At 41.8% G+C, this 16,870-nt stretch overlaps 1 protein-coding gene across 1 annotated transcript in view; it reads left to right on the top strand.

The window, feature by feature from the left end:
* ABCG5 (ATP binding cassette subfamily G member 5) overlaps positions 1–16,870 on the top strand; it is a 24,338-nt gene extending 7,468 nt beyond the window's left edge. The window contains exons 6-14 of the mRNA XM_069954408.1: positions 2,066–2,198; positions 5,211–5,350; positions 6,172–6,301; positions 7,503–7,716; positions 10,085–10,290; positions 11,405–11,543; positions 11,817–12,002; positions 14,940–15,052; positions 16,013–16,870. Coding sequence (XP_069810509.1) covers positions 2,066–2,198; positions 5,211–5,350; positions 6,172–6,301; positions 7,503–7,716; positions 10,085–10,290; positions 11,405–11,543; positions 11,817–12,002; positions 14,940–15,052; positions 16,013–16,203 — 1,452 coding nt within the window. The 3' untranslated portion in view covers positions 16,204–16,870. The remainder of the gene's footprint in view (positions 1–2,065; positions 2,199–5,210; positions 5,351–6,171; positions 6,302–7,502; positions 7,717–10,084; positions 10,291–11,404; positions 11,544–11,816; positions 12,003–14,939; positions 15,053–16,012) is intronic.

Genomic DNA, 16,870 nt, shown 5'->3' with positions numbered 1-16,870 from the left:
CTCCTTGGACACCAACAGAGCTTAAAGGGAATCTGATAGCACCCGGGCCCTACCTGAGGAGCCCGGCAGTCCCCTGGTGAGCATTGTGCCTTTCGGTTTATTTGTCTGTACAGTGGATTATGCACAATCTTGCATTTCCTACTGTGATGAAGAGTCAGCGAGGAGTTGTTCCTCAGTGTTCCTTGTGTTTATTTTTTCTTTCTTTACTTATTTTTTTCTCATTATTGTATCATTTTTAAAAGTGCAAAGAATTCCCAATCATGTCTAAATTTGTTTAGCTTTTTATTACAATGATAAGAAAAAAATAAATAATAAAAATATTTCATTTCCATCAGGGGATTCGAATTTACCTCTAGACCACAGCTCCTACACAGGCTGGGAATTTCAACTATATCTGATTGCAGATCAGTCCTCTGTTGGTAGATACTGACTGATAGAATAGTGAACAGAAGGTCGGGCAACATTGATTATTATTGAAGAAGAAGGAGGAGGAAGGTGTAGTGAGGAGTACTAGAGTGCGGCACAAACACAGAGGCACAACTCCTCATTGACTCTTCATTACAGTAGGAGGTGCGAGATCCAGAATCCACTCCACAGACAAATTACTGAAAGGCATCATGCTTACTAGGGGCCTGCCAACTACAGCACACAGTCAGCACCTCAGGTAGGGCCCAGGTGCTGACAGAGTCCCTTTAAAGGTACACTGACAGTATGGATATGCATATATTAGTGCTGTCATTTTCTAGTAGCCAATTTTACAAGCTTTACGTAAGTATCGTTATATTGTAGAATCGATGTAGCATGTTAGCAAAAAAATAATGTTCAATTGTGGGGACAGTGTCATAGAGGCGGGTCTGTGACACTGTCTGCACTCTCAAAACTCTAAGACCAGCCCTCCATCATTCTGCTGCCCCTGTCTCCTCCGAAGGTTGACATGGCAGCATCTACTTGTGTCAGTTGCAAATTCATGCATGTGCTGTCCCCTTCTTCCCTGGCGTGCTCTTCATGGTGGGTTACATTGATGGGCTCCATTCTTTACTATCCCATAAAGTTGACTTCTACTCTATACTTTAACCTAAGCACAGACTTAGCAGCCATTTATGTAGCCATTGCAAGTTTATATCATTATTAAAAAAAGGTAGCACTCAACATGTGGAGGTAGAATGTGGTATGAAGAAAAAAATAACCAGAGTATCTCCTTAAAGGGAACCTATCATGTTAAAAATGTACTTCGACCTGCGGACATCATATAGAGCAGAAAAGGCAGAGAATATATATATATATATATATATATATATATATATATATATATATATACAAGTAGAAAAAGCCGTGGCACTCGAGATTCAGTGAAAAAATAAGTGTTTTTTATTCGCCCAAAACCGCGGTTTCGGGCGAATAAAAAACACTTATATTTTCACTGAATCTCGAGTGCCACGGCTTTTTCTACTTGTATACTCCAGCACCTGTGGTCGCAAGGGTGCATGCTGGAAGGCACCAAACCACGTTCATATAAAAGGAGTGCTGCACTAGTAGACTTTTTTCATATATATATATATATATATATATATATATATATATATATATATATACATATATATATATATATATATATTCTCTGCTATATAAAATTATATATATATATAATTTTTAGGGAATGTTCCAGGGTAACTACTCACTTATCTATGTAAACTTCTGCTTATATTTGGCTACTGTATGTCAAGCGGGAGGCCCTGCTAAGTTATTGACAGTTCTCTACTGTACACATTAAGCATAGAGTAGGACCACCCACTTGACTCCTTAAAGGGCAACTATCAGCAAACCTGCACTGCCCCACCCCCATCACACTGGGGTGGGTTGGAGTGGGCCGGCTCTGCACGATGGGGATGGGTCAGTGCTCCTAAAGGGGTCCAGGCCATGGATTTAACTACTAACTGCATGGGAACGGTGCTGAGGAGGAAGGTAAGACACATACCTTCCTCCTCTGTGCCCTGTGCGATAACTCTTTTAAGTATGATCGTATAGCGACAGCTCTATTCTCATTGACTCCCTCTCTACCTTTCAGGTAGATTCTGTCATGGCTGAGCTGAGTCTGACTCATGTTGCTGATAAGGTAATAGGAGGCCGCGTTTTCAATGGCATATCCAGTGGTGAAAGGCGAAGGGTCTCGATCGCAGCCCAGTTAATTCAGGACCCAAGTAAGTAACATGGTTATCTGTAGTCAGTAGTAGTCAGTAGGAGATGGAAAAGCATAATATGCATATTACCAGGCCTGGTGCTCTAATGTAATGCACAGGGGCAGGTATAGTGCAGGCTAGCTGGGGATAGTAGTCCTGTAGATATATCACGTAGCAAGGTGGTATAGCTAACCTGATGTCCCCCCGTGACTCCAACTACTCTTACTCAATGTATTAGTTCCAGTGATGCATAGTGCAGGAATGAGACTTCTGCACACTAGGATTTCTTGTGGCAGGCTTAACTTAGACTGGATTGGGTTCAGAGGCACAGAGGAGGATAGAACTTCTCTTTCTCTCTTGGTCTGAACCTTATCCTAAGAGGAACACATTTGAGAAAGAACAGTTTCTTTCTAATAACTGGTGGACCCAGTAGAAGCTGGAAGATGTGGTTCTGCCAAGAGCCACATTCCGACTACATTGAACTCAATCCAACCCCCTAGGAGCCAGAGAATTGGACTATGGTTACTGTGATTAGTTCTAGTTAAACTATTAGTTTAATAGTGGATTAAACCAGGGACAGACTTACCTGACAGTGCCCAGTACAGGTTTCTGTGAAAGAGTGCGTAGGCAAGTCATGTGACCAAGGCTTCACTCATCCTTACACTGAATATGCGAACATTAAAGAGGCACTGTCACAAAATGTTTTTTAATTACATCAATTGGAATTCAGATTGCAAGTAACTGTAATATACATTTTTATTTCTTACTTTTTCTATGTTAAAATCAAACTTAAACATGTGAACACCAGGTATCTCTCTTTTTCTCAAACTGATGTCCATGCTGCAGCCACTGGTGGCTCAGTGTTTAGCACTGTAGCCTTGCGGTGCTGGGTTGGGGAGAGGGCGGGCTCACAATCTCTGCTCTTGTTCATCAGAAGGGGTGGTGTAAGGGCTCTGTGCAGTCCCTCTTCCACGGATCATACTTTCACTGCTCTAGAGCCCAATGGCAGCTTTACACCACTTCATCTGACACTTGGCATTGTGCTTAGTGGTGTAAGGATTGCATGCAGCTGCTCAGCCATGGAAACCCATACCATGAGGCTCCAAGCGGGGCACAATTTTTGTGCTGAAATTAATACCAGGCACTTTGTAATTAGGCAGCAAAAGCAATGACGAATTTCAGAATCTGACTTGTTGCACCGATGACTCCTATTACACTACGTGCTGGTATCAATGAGCTAAACAGGAGAATCCAGTATATCACTGATGTTTGTAAGGGCAGACTGCATTGGTAGGTGCTGGATTTTATATAGCCATGACAAAGGGACTGAATGAAACACCTGTATTCATTGAACAAGAGTCGGAGCCCTATATATATAGTAACATAGTAAACAAGGTTGAAAGAAGACAAGAGTCCATCAGGTTCAACCTAGGAGAATCCCACTGTGTCGATCCAGGAAGGCGAAAAACCCCCACGGGGCAGAAGACAACCGCCCCACCACATGGAGAAACTCCCCCCCCTCCCCCCCCCCACCCGACTGCAATGGCAACCAGAACAATCCCCGGATCAACGTATCACCAGAAATCTAATGCCCATAACTTGTTATATTATATTGTTCAAGAAAAGTATCAAGTCCTCCCTTGAACTTATTTAATGAATCGGCCATGACAACCTCATGTGGCAGAGAGTTCCACAGTCTTACCACTCGCACAGTGAAGAACCCGCGTCGATGCTGATGATGAAATCTTCTTTCCTCTAGACGTAGAGGATGCCCCCTTGTCATTGTTACAGACCTAGGAGTAAAAAGACCACTACAAAGATCTCTGTACTGTCCATTCATATATTTGTACATTGTGATCAGATCGCCCCTAAGACGTCTTTTTTCTAGCGTAAATAACCCCAAGCTTGATAACCTGTCTTGGTACTGTAACCCACCCATTCCCTTAATGACCTTTGTTGCCCTCCTCTGCACCCGCTCCAGTTCACCTATGTCCTTCTTATATACCGGTGCCCAAAACTGTACACAGTATTCCATATGTGGTCTGACCAGTGATTTATAAAGAGGCAAAACTATGTTCTCATCTTTAGCATCTATACCTCTTTTGATGCACCCCATTATTTTATTAGCCTTGGCAGCTGCTGCCTGGCACTGATCACTAAAGTTGAGTTTACTGTCCACCAATACCCCCAGGTCCTTTTCGGAAGTACTTTTACCCAGTGTTTTATTATTTAGCACATAACTGTACTTATTATTTCTATGGCCCAAATGCATAACCTTACATTTATCCACATTAAACTTCATTTGCCATTTCTCCGCCCAAGCCTCTAGCTTCTCCAAATCCCTCTGTAATATGATATTATCCTCCTCTGTACTGATTACTTTACCCAGTTTAGTATCATCTGCAAAAATGGAGATTCTACTCTGTAGCCCCTCTACAAGATCATTAATAAAAATATTAAAAAGAAGTGGACCCAACACTGACCCCTGAGGTACCCCACTAGTAACTAAAACCCAATCTGAATATTTTCCATCAATGACCACCCTCTGTTTTCTATCACACAACCAGTTACTTACCCATTTGCATACGTTTTCCCCGAGTCCCAGCATCCTCATTTTGTAGACCAACCTTTCATGCGGCACAGTATCAAATGCCTTTGAAAAGTCCAGATACACAACATCCACAGCCTCCCCCAGGTCCAGTCTATAACTTACCTCTTCATAGAAGCCGATCAGATTAGTCTGACAGGACCGATCCCTCATAAATCCATGCTGGTGCTGCGTCATAAGATTATTTTCATATACATATAATACATAATACTGCATATATATATATATATATATATATATATATATATATATATATATATATTGCAATAGAGATCCTCTAGGTTTGCTAGAAACAGCAAGGACCAACAGAACAGGAAGACTCAGTGGCTCATTCACTGTGTGGGAGATGTATTTCTGTGGTCCTGCCATAGAGGACGCTCTATCTCTCTGAAGATTTCACCTGGTTACTCTCCTGTCTTCCACAGAAATCATTTTACTTGATGAACCAACTACCGGTTTGGATTCAATGACGGCAAATCATATCGTTTTACTTCTTTCTCAGCTGGCTCGTAAGGACAGAATAGTGATTATATCCATTCACCAGCCACGCTCAGAACTATTCAAAGTAAGTGGCCCAAAATTGTATGTTTTCAGCTCAGATCCTATATTTGACTCCAAATTGTTCTGGTTATTGCAGACAGGTAAATAATGCTAGGGATACGGTCCGCTTAATTTGCTCCGGGCTCTATCTTTATTGAAATAATAATAATTATCTGATTTTACAACAGTCATCGATGTACTGAATATTTACACAGCGTAAACGATCATAACCAACATTCCAGCCTCGGGCAGACTCTACTAGTAGAGTGCAGATTTTACAGAGCAATGCAGTAGGATTCAGCTGTATAAGTTATCAAATCATTGTATATAAAAGTCCCCTAAGGGGTAGTTAAAGTGATAATGTCACTCCTCCCCCCTTACTCTATGTCTGTTCCCCATCCACAAGCTTAGATGCTGCACATTTTATATATATATACCTGTATAACACTTATCTGTGTCTTCTTTCTGCTCCAAAATCACTTAACTTCATCAATAGACAGAGTCAGATAGGCGGGGCTTCATGGCAGTCGGGTCCTCTTACCAGCAGGGAGGTGGGGCCTGACTGCCGTGAAGCCCCGCCTAGGTGACACTGTTAACCAATAAAATGAAGTGAAAGTAAGGGGGGTGACAGTATCACTTTAAGATGTATAAGTCAATTAAATTAAAATATAACATTTTTTTTTACAATAATGCCTCCCTCAAACTATATTAATTATCCCCTTTTTCCCATTTTGCTAATTAAAAAAGTCTGAATTCTAATAAAAAAAGGTATGTGTAAATATAGGGTAAATGTCCAAATTATTTCAATATTATATATTAAGATTTTTTTTTTACTGCTCATCCAAGCTTTTCGATAGGATTGCTATAATGAGTTGTGGAGAACTTATATTCTGTGGCAACCCCCAAGAGATGATATCATTTTTTGATGACTGTGGATATGAATGTCCTGAACACTCCAACCCATTTGACTTTTTTGGTAAGAAAAAAAATCTATCTATCTATCTATCTATCTATCTATCTATCTATCTATCTATCTATTTTCCTCTATCTATCTATCTATCTATCTATCTATCTATCTATCTATTATCTATCTATCTTTCTATCTATCTATCTATCTATCTATTTATTTATTTTCCTATTATCTATCTATCTATTTTCATCTATCTATCTATTTTCCTATTATCTATCTATCTATCTATCTATCTATCTATCTATCTATCTATCTATCTATCTATCTATCTATCTATCTATCTATCTCCTATCTATTTTCATCTATCTATCTATCTATCTATCTATCTATCTATCTATCTATCTATCTATCTATCTCCTATCTATCTATCTATCTATCTATCTAACATCTATCTATCTATCTATCTATCTATCTATCTATCTATCTATCTATCTATCTAATGCTGCGTTTACACGTAACGATTATTGGCCCGATCGTACGATTAGCGATGTCGGATTTACGATTTTTTTTTTTATAACGATCAGCTTTTAGATGGTACGATATATCATACGAAAATTCGCACTGCGATCGCTTTGCGATCGTTTAAGCCTATCTCACACATTGGTTAAATCGGCGAACGACTGTTCACACGGAACGATTTGCAAATTTTTTGCGTATGATGAACGACGATTTGATGACCTGATGAAAGATCAAAATGTACGATTTATCGTGCGTCGTTCGATCGTTCACTGCATTTACACGTACGATTATCGTTCGAATTCGACCGTTATCGCGCAAATTCACACGATAATCGTTACGTGTAAACGCAGCATAACATCTATCTATCTATCTATCTATCTATCTATCTATCACAGTATATAGGTAGCACTATACCAGTAGTGGATCCGAGTGCCAGCAGGGACGGCTTTGACCAGGAGCCCGTTGAATAGAGCAAGGAATTCCCCACAGCACAGCTTAGAATTCAAACGTTGTGATTTATTTCATATCCAAAGTGGCAAAAAACAGTGCAACACAGCAAGGTGAGTCTGACCTAGACTCACCTTGCTGTGTTGCACTGTTTTTTAACACTTTGGATATGAAATAAATCACAACATTTGAATTTTAAGCTGTGCTGTGGGGAATTCCTTGCTCTATCTATCTATCTATCTATTTATCAAGTCTAAGTATATTCAGGAAAATACTTAATATATGAAATGCTTCCTCATAGTGGATCTTACATCTGTGGACACAAGGAGCAAAGAGCGGGAAATGGAGACATACAGTAGGGTTCATGCCATTGGTGGAGCCTTCAGAGACTCGGAACAATTTCAGGCTGCTCTGGAATACATAGACTCATCCAAAAAATCCAAAGAGCGTCAACTCATCCCATTCAAGCGGAAAGAGGCACCAAGTGAAATTTGCAAACTTGTGGTCCTGTTCAGGTGCAGAAATTATTTTTTTATGATATTTTAATAGATTTATCAGTGCAAGAAAAACATATTTATTAAGGTTCAGGGAAGAAAAAGAGCGCTGCACCTCACACCTATGGCTGACACTAGTGCCTCTCGGCTGCATAAAAAACATCAGAATTTTGTGTATGAATTGATCAAGCCACACTGCCCCATATACCATCGTGCAGGTATCTGATACACATGGGTCCCTACAATAAGTCCACACTGTGTCGGTCAGTGGCCACCACCCCCGCAGGCGTGCTTGAGCAAGGAAGGGGGGCCATGGAACAGCCCTGCAACCCCCATGCCACAGGACCAGACCTAAAAATGCCCCCCCCAAAAAACTCCCAGTCAGCACTGCCGGCGGAGGAAGCAGCCCCCAAACAGCACAAGTCTGGATAAGGTATTGCGCTCACCATTGCTACTGCAGATAGAATGGGACAAACAGGAGGGATAAAAGCACATGCACTCAGGTGTCTCCTGCTATTTGCGGTCATGTGGGTCTTCCAGGAGGAGTGCAAAAACACTGAGAAAAGAGAGAAACAAAATACGGTTTAGGGAAGAAAAAGAGCGCTGCACCTCACACCTATGGCTGACACTAGTGCCTCTCGGCTGCATAAAAAACATCTGAATTTTGTGTGGGGGGCATTTTTGGGTCTGGTCCTGTGGCATGGGGGTTGCAGGGCCGTTCCATGGCCCCCCTTCTCTGCTTATGCACGTCTGCGGGGGTGGTGGCCACTGACCAACACAGTGTGGACTTAGTGTAGGGACCCATGTGTATCAGATACCTGCACGATGGTACATGGGGCAGTATGGCTTGATCAATTCATACACAAAATTCTGATGTTTTTTATGCAGCCGAGAGGCACTAGTGTCAGCCATAGGTGTGAGGTGCAGCGCTCTTTTTCTTCCCTGAAACATATTTATTAAGATTCTCATATATTCTTCGAGATTCAGTGTATGGGGTTTGGACGTGTTTACAATTCCTTATTGCAGGGTGTCAAGTTAAAATGGTTGTGCCTAGTGTTGAGTGGATTGTTCGGGTTCAAAAACATTCTCTGAACCCGAACGCTCTGCATTTGACTACTGGCGTCTAGAGCCTATGGCTGTATCCATGTTTCCCAGAACTCCCTAGGGTAGCGTCCAACTTCTCCAGGCATTAGGAGTCAAATATGACTTTTGGTTCATCCATGAGCCCCAGTGAGACTAGCCGTACCCCCTATCGGCTAGTCGCACTGGGCGGCAGTGGACTGGAAGTGGCTCTGTTTCAGTATGCATTTAAAGCGAATGTACTAGTTCGCTACTCCAAAAAATTTCTTTACATCACCTGGTCGGCGCTGGCTCATAGGTCTTAGTGGCGTGCTGGTGCTGACCAGGTGATGTAAAAAAAAAATTTTAGGTAGCAAACTGGTACATTTGCTTTAAATAAATAGGTTAAAGTGGTTTTCAAGGAAAAAATGCATTTGTTATATGGCTCATTGTGTACTAAAATAAAAAAGAAATTGAATACTCACCTCCCCACGCCTCTGCTGCTGTTGCTGCTTTGAGGTTTTACAGTCCTCACTGCTGTCCTCTTCTTCCTCCTTCTGATGGTATTTTGTGCCAGCAGGAACTGCCCGCTAAGTCGGTGAGCATGAAACATCAGTGGGAGGAGAAGGAAGAAGAAGATGGCAGCGAGGAAGAGAAAACTTGATAGCGCCCGGGGAGCAGGGGTGGTGAGTATGCAGGCTTTATTTTTGAGTGCACAGTGAGACATATGACACATTTATTTTTCCCTGGAAACCCCCTTCACTTGTGTAATACAGAAAGGAACAGATGCCCTTTGTAAAGGCTCTCTACTCCAAATCCTGGACTACTCAGAATATGGTGGGTTTCCTAACTAGACAACCCCTTTAAAATACTTCGCAATTTGGTTGCAAATTTTTTCTGTATGAAAAGGAAAGAAGCAGAGGTGAAATAAAAAGTACAATGCAGTACAACTCACCCCTTTATCATCTTCCACTAGTCCACATCTGTTTTTTGTTTTTGTATACTGGACAAGTCTTAAAGGGATAGTTCAGAAAATAAAATTCTTTCAAATCATTTGGTGTCAGAGATTTGTAATTTACTTCTATTAAAAAAAAAAAAATCTCAAATCTTCCAGTACTTATCAGCTGCTGTATGCCCTGCAGGTAGTGGTAGTCTTTCCAGTCTGGAGAGCAGGAGAGGTTTTCTATGGGGATTTGCTAATTCTCTGGATAGTTCCTGTCACGGACAGAGGTGGCAGCCAAGAGCACCGGGTCAGACTTTTCTTTTGCTGAACTACCCCTTTAATAAAAAAAAAATAACACTTTGTCCTCTTTTTTTGTTCTGTTTTTAGGAGAACTGTCAAAAATCTATCTCGGAATAAGATCGGAATTATTATGCGGCTTTCACAAAACTTAATTTTTGGCCTTTTCATTGCATTTTTTCTCATTCGATTAAATAATGATGTTTTGAAAGGAGCAGTGCAAGATCGTGTAGGAGTCATCTATCAGTGTCTCGGCGGAACGTCATATACAGGGCTGCTCAATGCAGTTGCCTTATGTGAGTAGTAACTATTAAGCATTACCATTTTAGTTTTAATAGAGATCATGTCAGCAACTGATATAGGTATAAGGTCGGAGAAGAGTTATAGCATGTATAGCATAATGGCGGTAACATGTCTATGATGTTTCCAGGGGGTAGCTAAAGTGTCATAGGCCCTGGTATATATATCCTTTTGTTCATGGGGAGATAAGTTGCTGACTGAGGTGTCCGGCAGCAGCTTCTCCCCCTTGACTCTCTTTCCAAACACAAAAACTGTCGGCTGATACCTAGCACCCCAGTCCAATTGGCACAGGGAGAATCTGTGAGGAGCAGGCCCCTTAAGACTTCAGTTATTGTACTCTTCTCACTTGTAACCTGTATGACACCTCTGCTCCTGTCAGTGCTGCTGCACAGACCTCCATATATTTCAGTTCAGCAACTGAGACCACTGTGACTCCTATAGCTACACTACTGCCATTGTTCACAGGTGCCGTTTGGATGATCACTGAGAATGTGAGTCTGCTACAGCTTGCCTGGCCCACAGACGAGACAGAGATCACATGGCCTCTGTCTCAGAAGGGAGGGTGAGGATAGAGGAGTGGAGACAGAGTGGACCAGGTAGTGAGGATTATTAGCAGCTTCTTGGAGTCAACATGTAATAAAGACAGATGAGCTAATTCATGAAATAGAAGCCCACAACAAACAAGCTTACATTATGGGTTTAGCTTGAACAGGGTTAACTGTTTCCTAACTGGAGTGTCCCTTTAAAGGCCATCTGTCTCGGAAGTGGAGGTGGGACCGTTCAGCCAGGACCTGAAGACATACCTAAAGGCTGTTTGTTATGTTCTCCCCAATGACAGCAGCATGTTGAAAGTTTAATTTGAGTGGAATATCCCTTTAAAGGGGTTATCCAGTGCTACAAAAACATGGCCACTTTCTTTCAGAGACAACACGACTCTTGTCTCCAGTTCAGGTGCGTTTTGCAATTAAGCTCCATTCACTTCAATGGAACTAAGCAGAAAAACCCCGCCCAAGCTGGAGACAAGAGCAGCGCTGTCTTTGGAAGAAAGTGGCCATGTTTTTGTAGCACTGGATAACCCCTTTAAGAAATGTGTCTCCATCTCTTGTACAGTTCCAGCTCTGCGTGCGATCAGCGATCAGGAGAGCAAAGATGGTTTATACCAGAAGTGGCAAATGCTCCTGGCTTACATTATGCACATCCTCCCGTTCAGCATCCTCGGTATTGTCATATTTGGAGCTTTCATTTATTGGTATGTTGTTGTTGTTGTTTTTATCCACACATTTAGCAAAATTCAAGGGGGGAGATTTATCAGACATGGTGTAAAGTGAAACTGGCTCTGTTGCCCCTAGCAACCAATCAGATTCCACCTTTCATTCCTCACAGACTCTTTGGAAAATGAAAGGTGGAATCTGATTGGTTGCTAGGGGCAACTGAGCCAGTTTCACTTTACACCATGTTTGATAAATCTCCCCCAAGGTCTCTAGTTCATATATACATGTCTGACTGTTCACCTGTATTGCAGGACAGTAGGACTAAATCCAGAGGTCACAAGATTTGGATGTTTTCTTGCCGCAACTTTGGTTCCACATCTGATGGGTGAATTGTTGACTCTTGCAGTCCTTGGAGTGGTGAACAATCCTAATATTGTAAATGCTGGGGTGGCCTTGCTGAACATTGCTGGGATACTTGTAGGATCAGGAGTGTTAAGGTCAGTGTTACTTACAATTTAAGTGTTTTTCCAACATAAAATACTATAAACACCTTGCCAGAGCTGGCACTCCAGTTTACCAATTTTTCCCTCTTTCTGTTGTCCCTCAACTAGTGGGTGCAGACTAGCTGCTATGATGTCTCTTGTACACTGCACACACACAGAGGAAAGGCTAATGTCCCTTATATCTCTATAGTATACCCTCAGAAGCTGCGGCAGGATGGAGGACATTATTGAGCATTACTGAACAATGCAAGCTGTAAAAGTGCCCTCAAACATCCTTTTCGTCTGGTGTTTTTAAGGCTAAAAAAAAAAATAGCCAGAAAAACTGTTTTTGAGACAACCAGAACAATCCCATTGAAATCTACGGCAGAAAAAACACCACAGTTTGCAAAAAAAGCCAGACCCTCAGCATGCTGCGTTTTGGAAAAACTGCTGCAAAGCCTCAAAAACGCCAGGGAGATCATAAACTTTCATTGACCTCCAGCTAACTAGCTATCTGGCTGCTGGCGTTTTTGCAACAACAAAAAAAAAGCCATGACAGTTTTATTGGTGTTTTTCCAATATTTTAAGGCAGTGTGAACCCAGCCTCAACCTGGTACTAGAGTGTAATATAATACTCACTGCAAGCTGCTAAACTCTCTCTGGGATCTCTCTGCTCTTGGGTGGCTTAAAGTGTCACTGTCGTGAATTTTTTTTTTGCAGAAATCAATAGTCCAGGCGATTTTAAGAAACTTTGTAATTGGGTTTATTATCCGAAAAATGCATTTTTATCATGAAAAAGCAGTTTGAAGCTCTCCCTCCTGTCTTCATTGTTCTCCTATGGAGAGAGCTAAAGAAAAGACCAAAACAGGACAACAAAGAGTTAATCTACAAATCCCTCACCCGCTATCTCTTCTGACCATCACCAGTGACCTGTCTGAGCTCAGATTACAGCTGTCACCCAGCTCCGTGCCTGTAATCCTCTGTTATCTGCTTTCTGCTGCCGGCTAACTCCCTCCTTCCTCCTCCCCCCTCCCCTCTCCCTAGAGCAGACAGGGGACGTCTCCTGCAACAAGTCACAATTTTCTGATTTTTTGGAGTGGATGAAAAAGAGGAAGGAGGGGGGGACCTGGGAAAAGGCTTTTTACATGCAGATAATGGCAGATTTGGCTAATAAACCCAATTACAAAGTTTCTTAAAATCGCCTGGACTATTGATTTCTGCAAAAAAAATAAAACATACGACAGTGACTCTTTAAGTCATCTAATTCCCTTTACCATAGACTTCTATGGGCATTTGTAATCTGATCCCTCAGTCAGCTGATCTGTCTTGAGCTAGTAGACTTGAGTAGTTTTTCAGAGTAAATAATGAGTTTAGAAGGGAGAATGAGTAGTAAGGACCCGTTCACACACTGCAGCGGAGTTCTGTCGCGGAATCCCGCCATGCTAAGTGTCCTGCTGTGAGTAAATCAGAGAGAGCGAGCGCGTCCACTTCCTCCCCTCTCCGCTCAAAGAAAAGACATGTCACTACTCTGAGCGGAGAGCTGCGGCAGCGGAGGAGCGCCCGCCTTCTCATTCACTCACAGCGGGACACTGAGCACGGTGGGATTTGGCAGCGAATTCCGCTGCATTTGCTCAATGTGAATGGGGCCTAAAGGAGCCCAATACATGGTAAAAAAAAGTTTTCTCTAGATATATCAAACAAAAAATTTTTTTTTTTTCTGCTTGTACTATTGATTAATGCAATTGATTAATTGCTAAAACCTCTATACTTGTTTGTTTTTTGAAGTAGTGTTTCTCAATCCCAGTCCTCATGGCCACACACAGGTCATGTTTTGAGGATTTCACAGGTGATATAATTACAGTGAATCAGGTATTATTATAGGTGTTCTTTGTATGGGGTATTCTCATTATATGACCTGTATGACAGAGTACCTGTCATTAAAAATAGCTTTTCACACATCCTGCGATCAGGAGATATAGCCGGGGAGGGAGCACAGCAGCCATGCCATCTGCTCCTGGACGCTCACTAGGGGCTCATGCACACTGAGCAAGGGTATGTGCACACTGAGCAATTCTCGAGGAATTGAAGCAGAAAGTTTTCAGGCAGAATTCAAGCAGAATTTAAGCCCTCCCATTGACTTCTATAGGATTCCTCTAGCAGATCTGCAACAGAAAATTCTGCTCGGAAATTCTGCAGTGTGAACAACAGAGCAGAAAACCCATTGAACACAATGGGACTTTGCTCTATACATATTTTACGGGAGGAATTTCAAGCTGAAATTCCTCTTCAATTTCTCACCGAATTCCTCACCTTTTCTTCAGTGTGCACATAACCCCAAAAGATGAGGAATTGTAGAGGAAAGTTTTCTGCTTGAAATTCCTTAGGGATGCCTCTTTAATTCCTCACCTTTTCCTCATACCCTCATTCTGCTCTGGCAAAATAGGAGCTGAATTTGAGCGGAATTCAAGCCCCATTGATTTCTATAGGATTCCTCTAGTGGAATCCGCCCAACAAAGCGGATCTGCGATGGAAATTTATGGACGGAAATTCCACTGAGTGAAAAGCACAGTGCAAAGCCCCTTGAAGACAATAGAAAAGTGCTTTGCTCAATATAAACTGGCGGATTTTCGAGTAGAATTTCGCGCTGAATCCGCTTGAAAATCCACCTCTTTTGCTCAGTGTGCATGAGCCCTAATTCTGACTAGTTTAGCCTTTTTCCGAATTGAGTGACCATGAGATACAGCTGGGGAGTGAATGGCAGGGCTGAGCGCTCTCTCCCTGGCTACATCACCTGATCACAGTGGGTCTCTGCAGTGAGACCTGCTGAGATCAATAACTTTTGATATATCTGATGACTTGTCAAGTTATTTTTAATAAGAGTCTCTCTCTCTCTTTCTCTCTCTCTCTCTCTATATATATATATTCTTTAATACATGTGTTATTTTTTCTCAGGAGCTTACAAGAAATGCCTCAGGTGTTCCAGCTTTTAAGCTATATTACATATCAGAGATATTCATGTGAACTACTAGTGGTCAATGAGTTCTATGACCTGCAGTTCACTTGCGGTAAGTTACATGCGTATAGTTAGTTATTGGTGTATGAAGCAAATGAAGTAAATGATGGATTATATTTCTCTGGTCATAATACATATGAAAAACCAAACCTCTATATCACAATAAAAGACAATATAAACATTATAGGGTTATAAAATTAATATTTATATTGACAATTATTGGTAACCACTCCCCGCTCCATGATATAAATGTCATGGCAACTGTCAGAATTCCCAAATAGGTCATTCTTTTTAAAAACTGGACAAGCCCTTTAAATCCTTTAAAGCCTTCCAGTATTTATAAGCTTTTTCTTTGCAATGTGACAAAGTGCTCTCTGCTGCCACCTCTGTCCATGTCAGGAACTGTCCAGAGCAGCAGCAAATCCCCATAGAAAACCTCTCCTGTTCTGGACAGTTCCTGACATGGACATAGGTGGCAGCAGAGAGCACTGTGTCAGACTGGAAAGAATACACCACTTCCTGAAGGACATACAGCAGCTAATAAGTACTGGAAGACATCACATTTTTAAATAGATGTAAATTACAAATCTATATAACTTTCTGGTGCCAGTTGATTTAAAAAAATTTTTTTGCCGGAGTTCCACTTTAAGTGCTATATATTTATCACAATTAGAGATGAGGGACTTTACATAACAAATGAAGAAGTGCTTTGTTTGTTTGGCAGTTGTCTTATCAGCCGGCTGACTTTGATCTCCAAGCCGCTCCACCCCAAGTGCCTGGAAAAGCTGGATCCAGTCTTGGGAAATTTCTCCAAGTTTCCCAGGACTGGATCCAGCCTTTTCAGAGACTCTGGGTAAAGTGGCAGGGAGCGGCACAGAGATCAAAGGCAGCCGGCATATAAGACGTCTGCCAAACAAACAAAGCACTTCTTCATTTGTAATGTAAATGTGTTACATTTTATTCTTTATGTCTATTGTGCATCTAATAATAACTTTTTTTTCTTAATCCACAGGGGGTTCAAACATTACAGTAGCCAATGCACAATGTCCGTTCACCAATGGCAACGATTTCCTTGAGACCACATACCCAGGAGCCATATCCAGAATCACATTTGACTTTCTCTTGCTCTACGCCTTTGTTCCTGCGATGATCATTGGCTGCATAATCAGTTTTAAAATAAGAGACATCTTGATTCGTAGATAGACCCCTCTGCTGCAAGAATGATTTTTATTAAAGGAACAGTAAGGGTGGGTTCAGACTGCAGAATTCCCGCGGAATTCCGTCGCCTGTACGAGCGCCTTTCCGCCGGCTCCATAGACACCATTCTATGGGCCGGCTGATTCCGCCGAAAGAATTGACGTGACAATTCTTTCGGCGGAATGCGGAATCAGCCGGCCCATAGAATAGTGTCTATGGAGCCGGCGCAAAGGCGCGCGGCCGTGAGCTTGTTCTAGCGACTGAATTCGGCGGAATTTATCCACGAGAATTCCGTAGTCTGAGCCCGCCCTAAAGCTAGAAATGAATGATAAAAGTGAGCGGAAGATACATTCATCCCCACTGTTGGTCAATCTGCAAGACTTGCTGCACTTGTGTAAATCTTGCAAAGCACTTAGGGGGGAATTTCTCATCTGTACAGGTGTCAGGTATTACATACTATGCATATTTTTTCCTTTCCTTGAGCAAAATTTACTATGAGGCACACATGCATTGATAATCTTGGCCAATGTTTACGCACTTTTTGCCTAAAAAAGGGTAGCAGTGAAGTACTGCTGCGCAAGACAAAACCAAAAACATGGCCACTTTCTTCCAGAAACAACACAACTCTTGTCTCCAGTTCAGGTGCGGTTTGCAATTAAAGGGGTACTCCAGT

Source organism: Dendropsophus ebraccatus, chromosome 15, assembly GCF_027789765.1.
Source record: "Dendropsophus ebraccatus isolate aDenEbr1 chromosome 15, aDenEbr1.pat, whole genome shotgun sequence".
Classification (NCBI taxonomy): Eukaryota; Metazoa; Chordata; class Amphibia; order Anura; family Hylidae; genus Dendropsophus; species Dendropsophus ebraccatus.
Note: the sequence above shows the minus strand (reverse complement) of the source record. Positions and strands in the feature narration are given on the sequence as shown.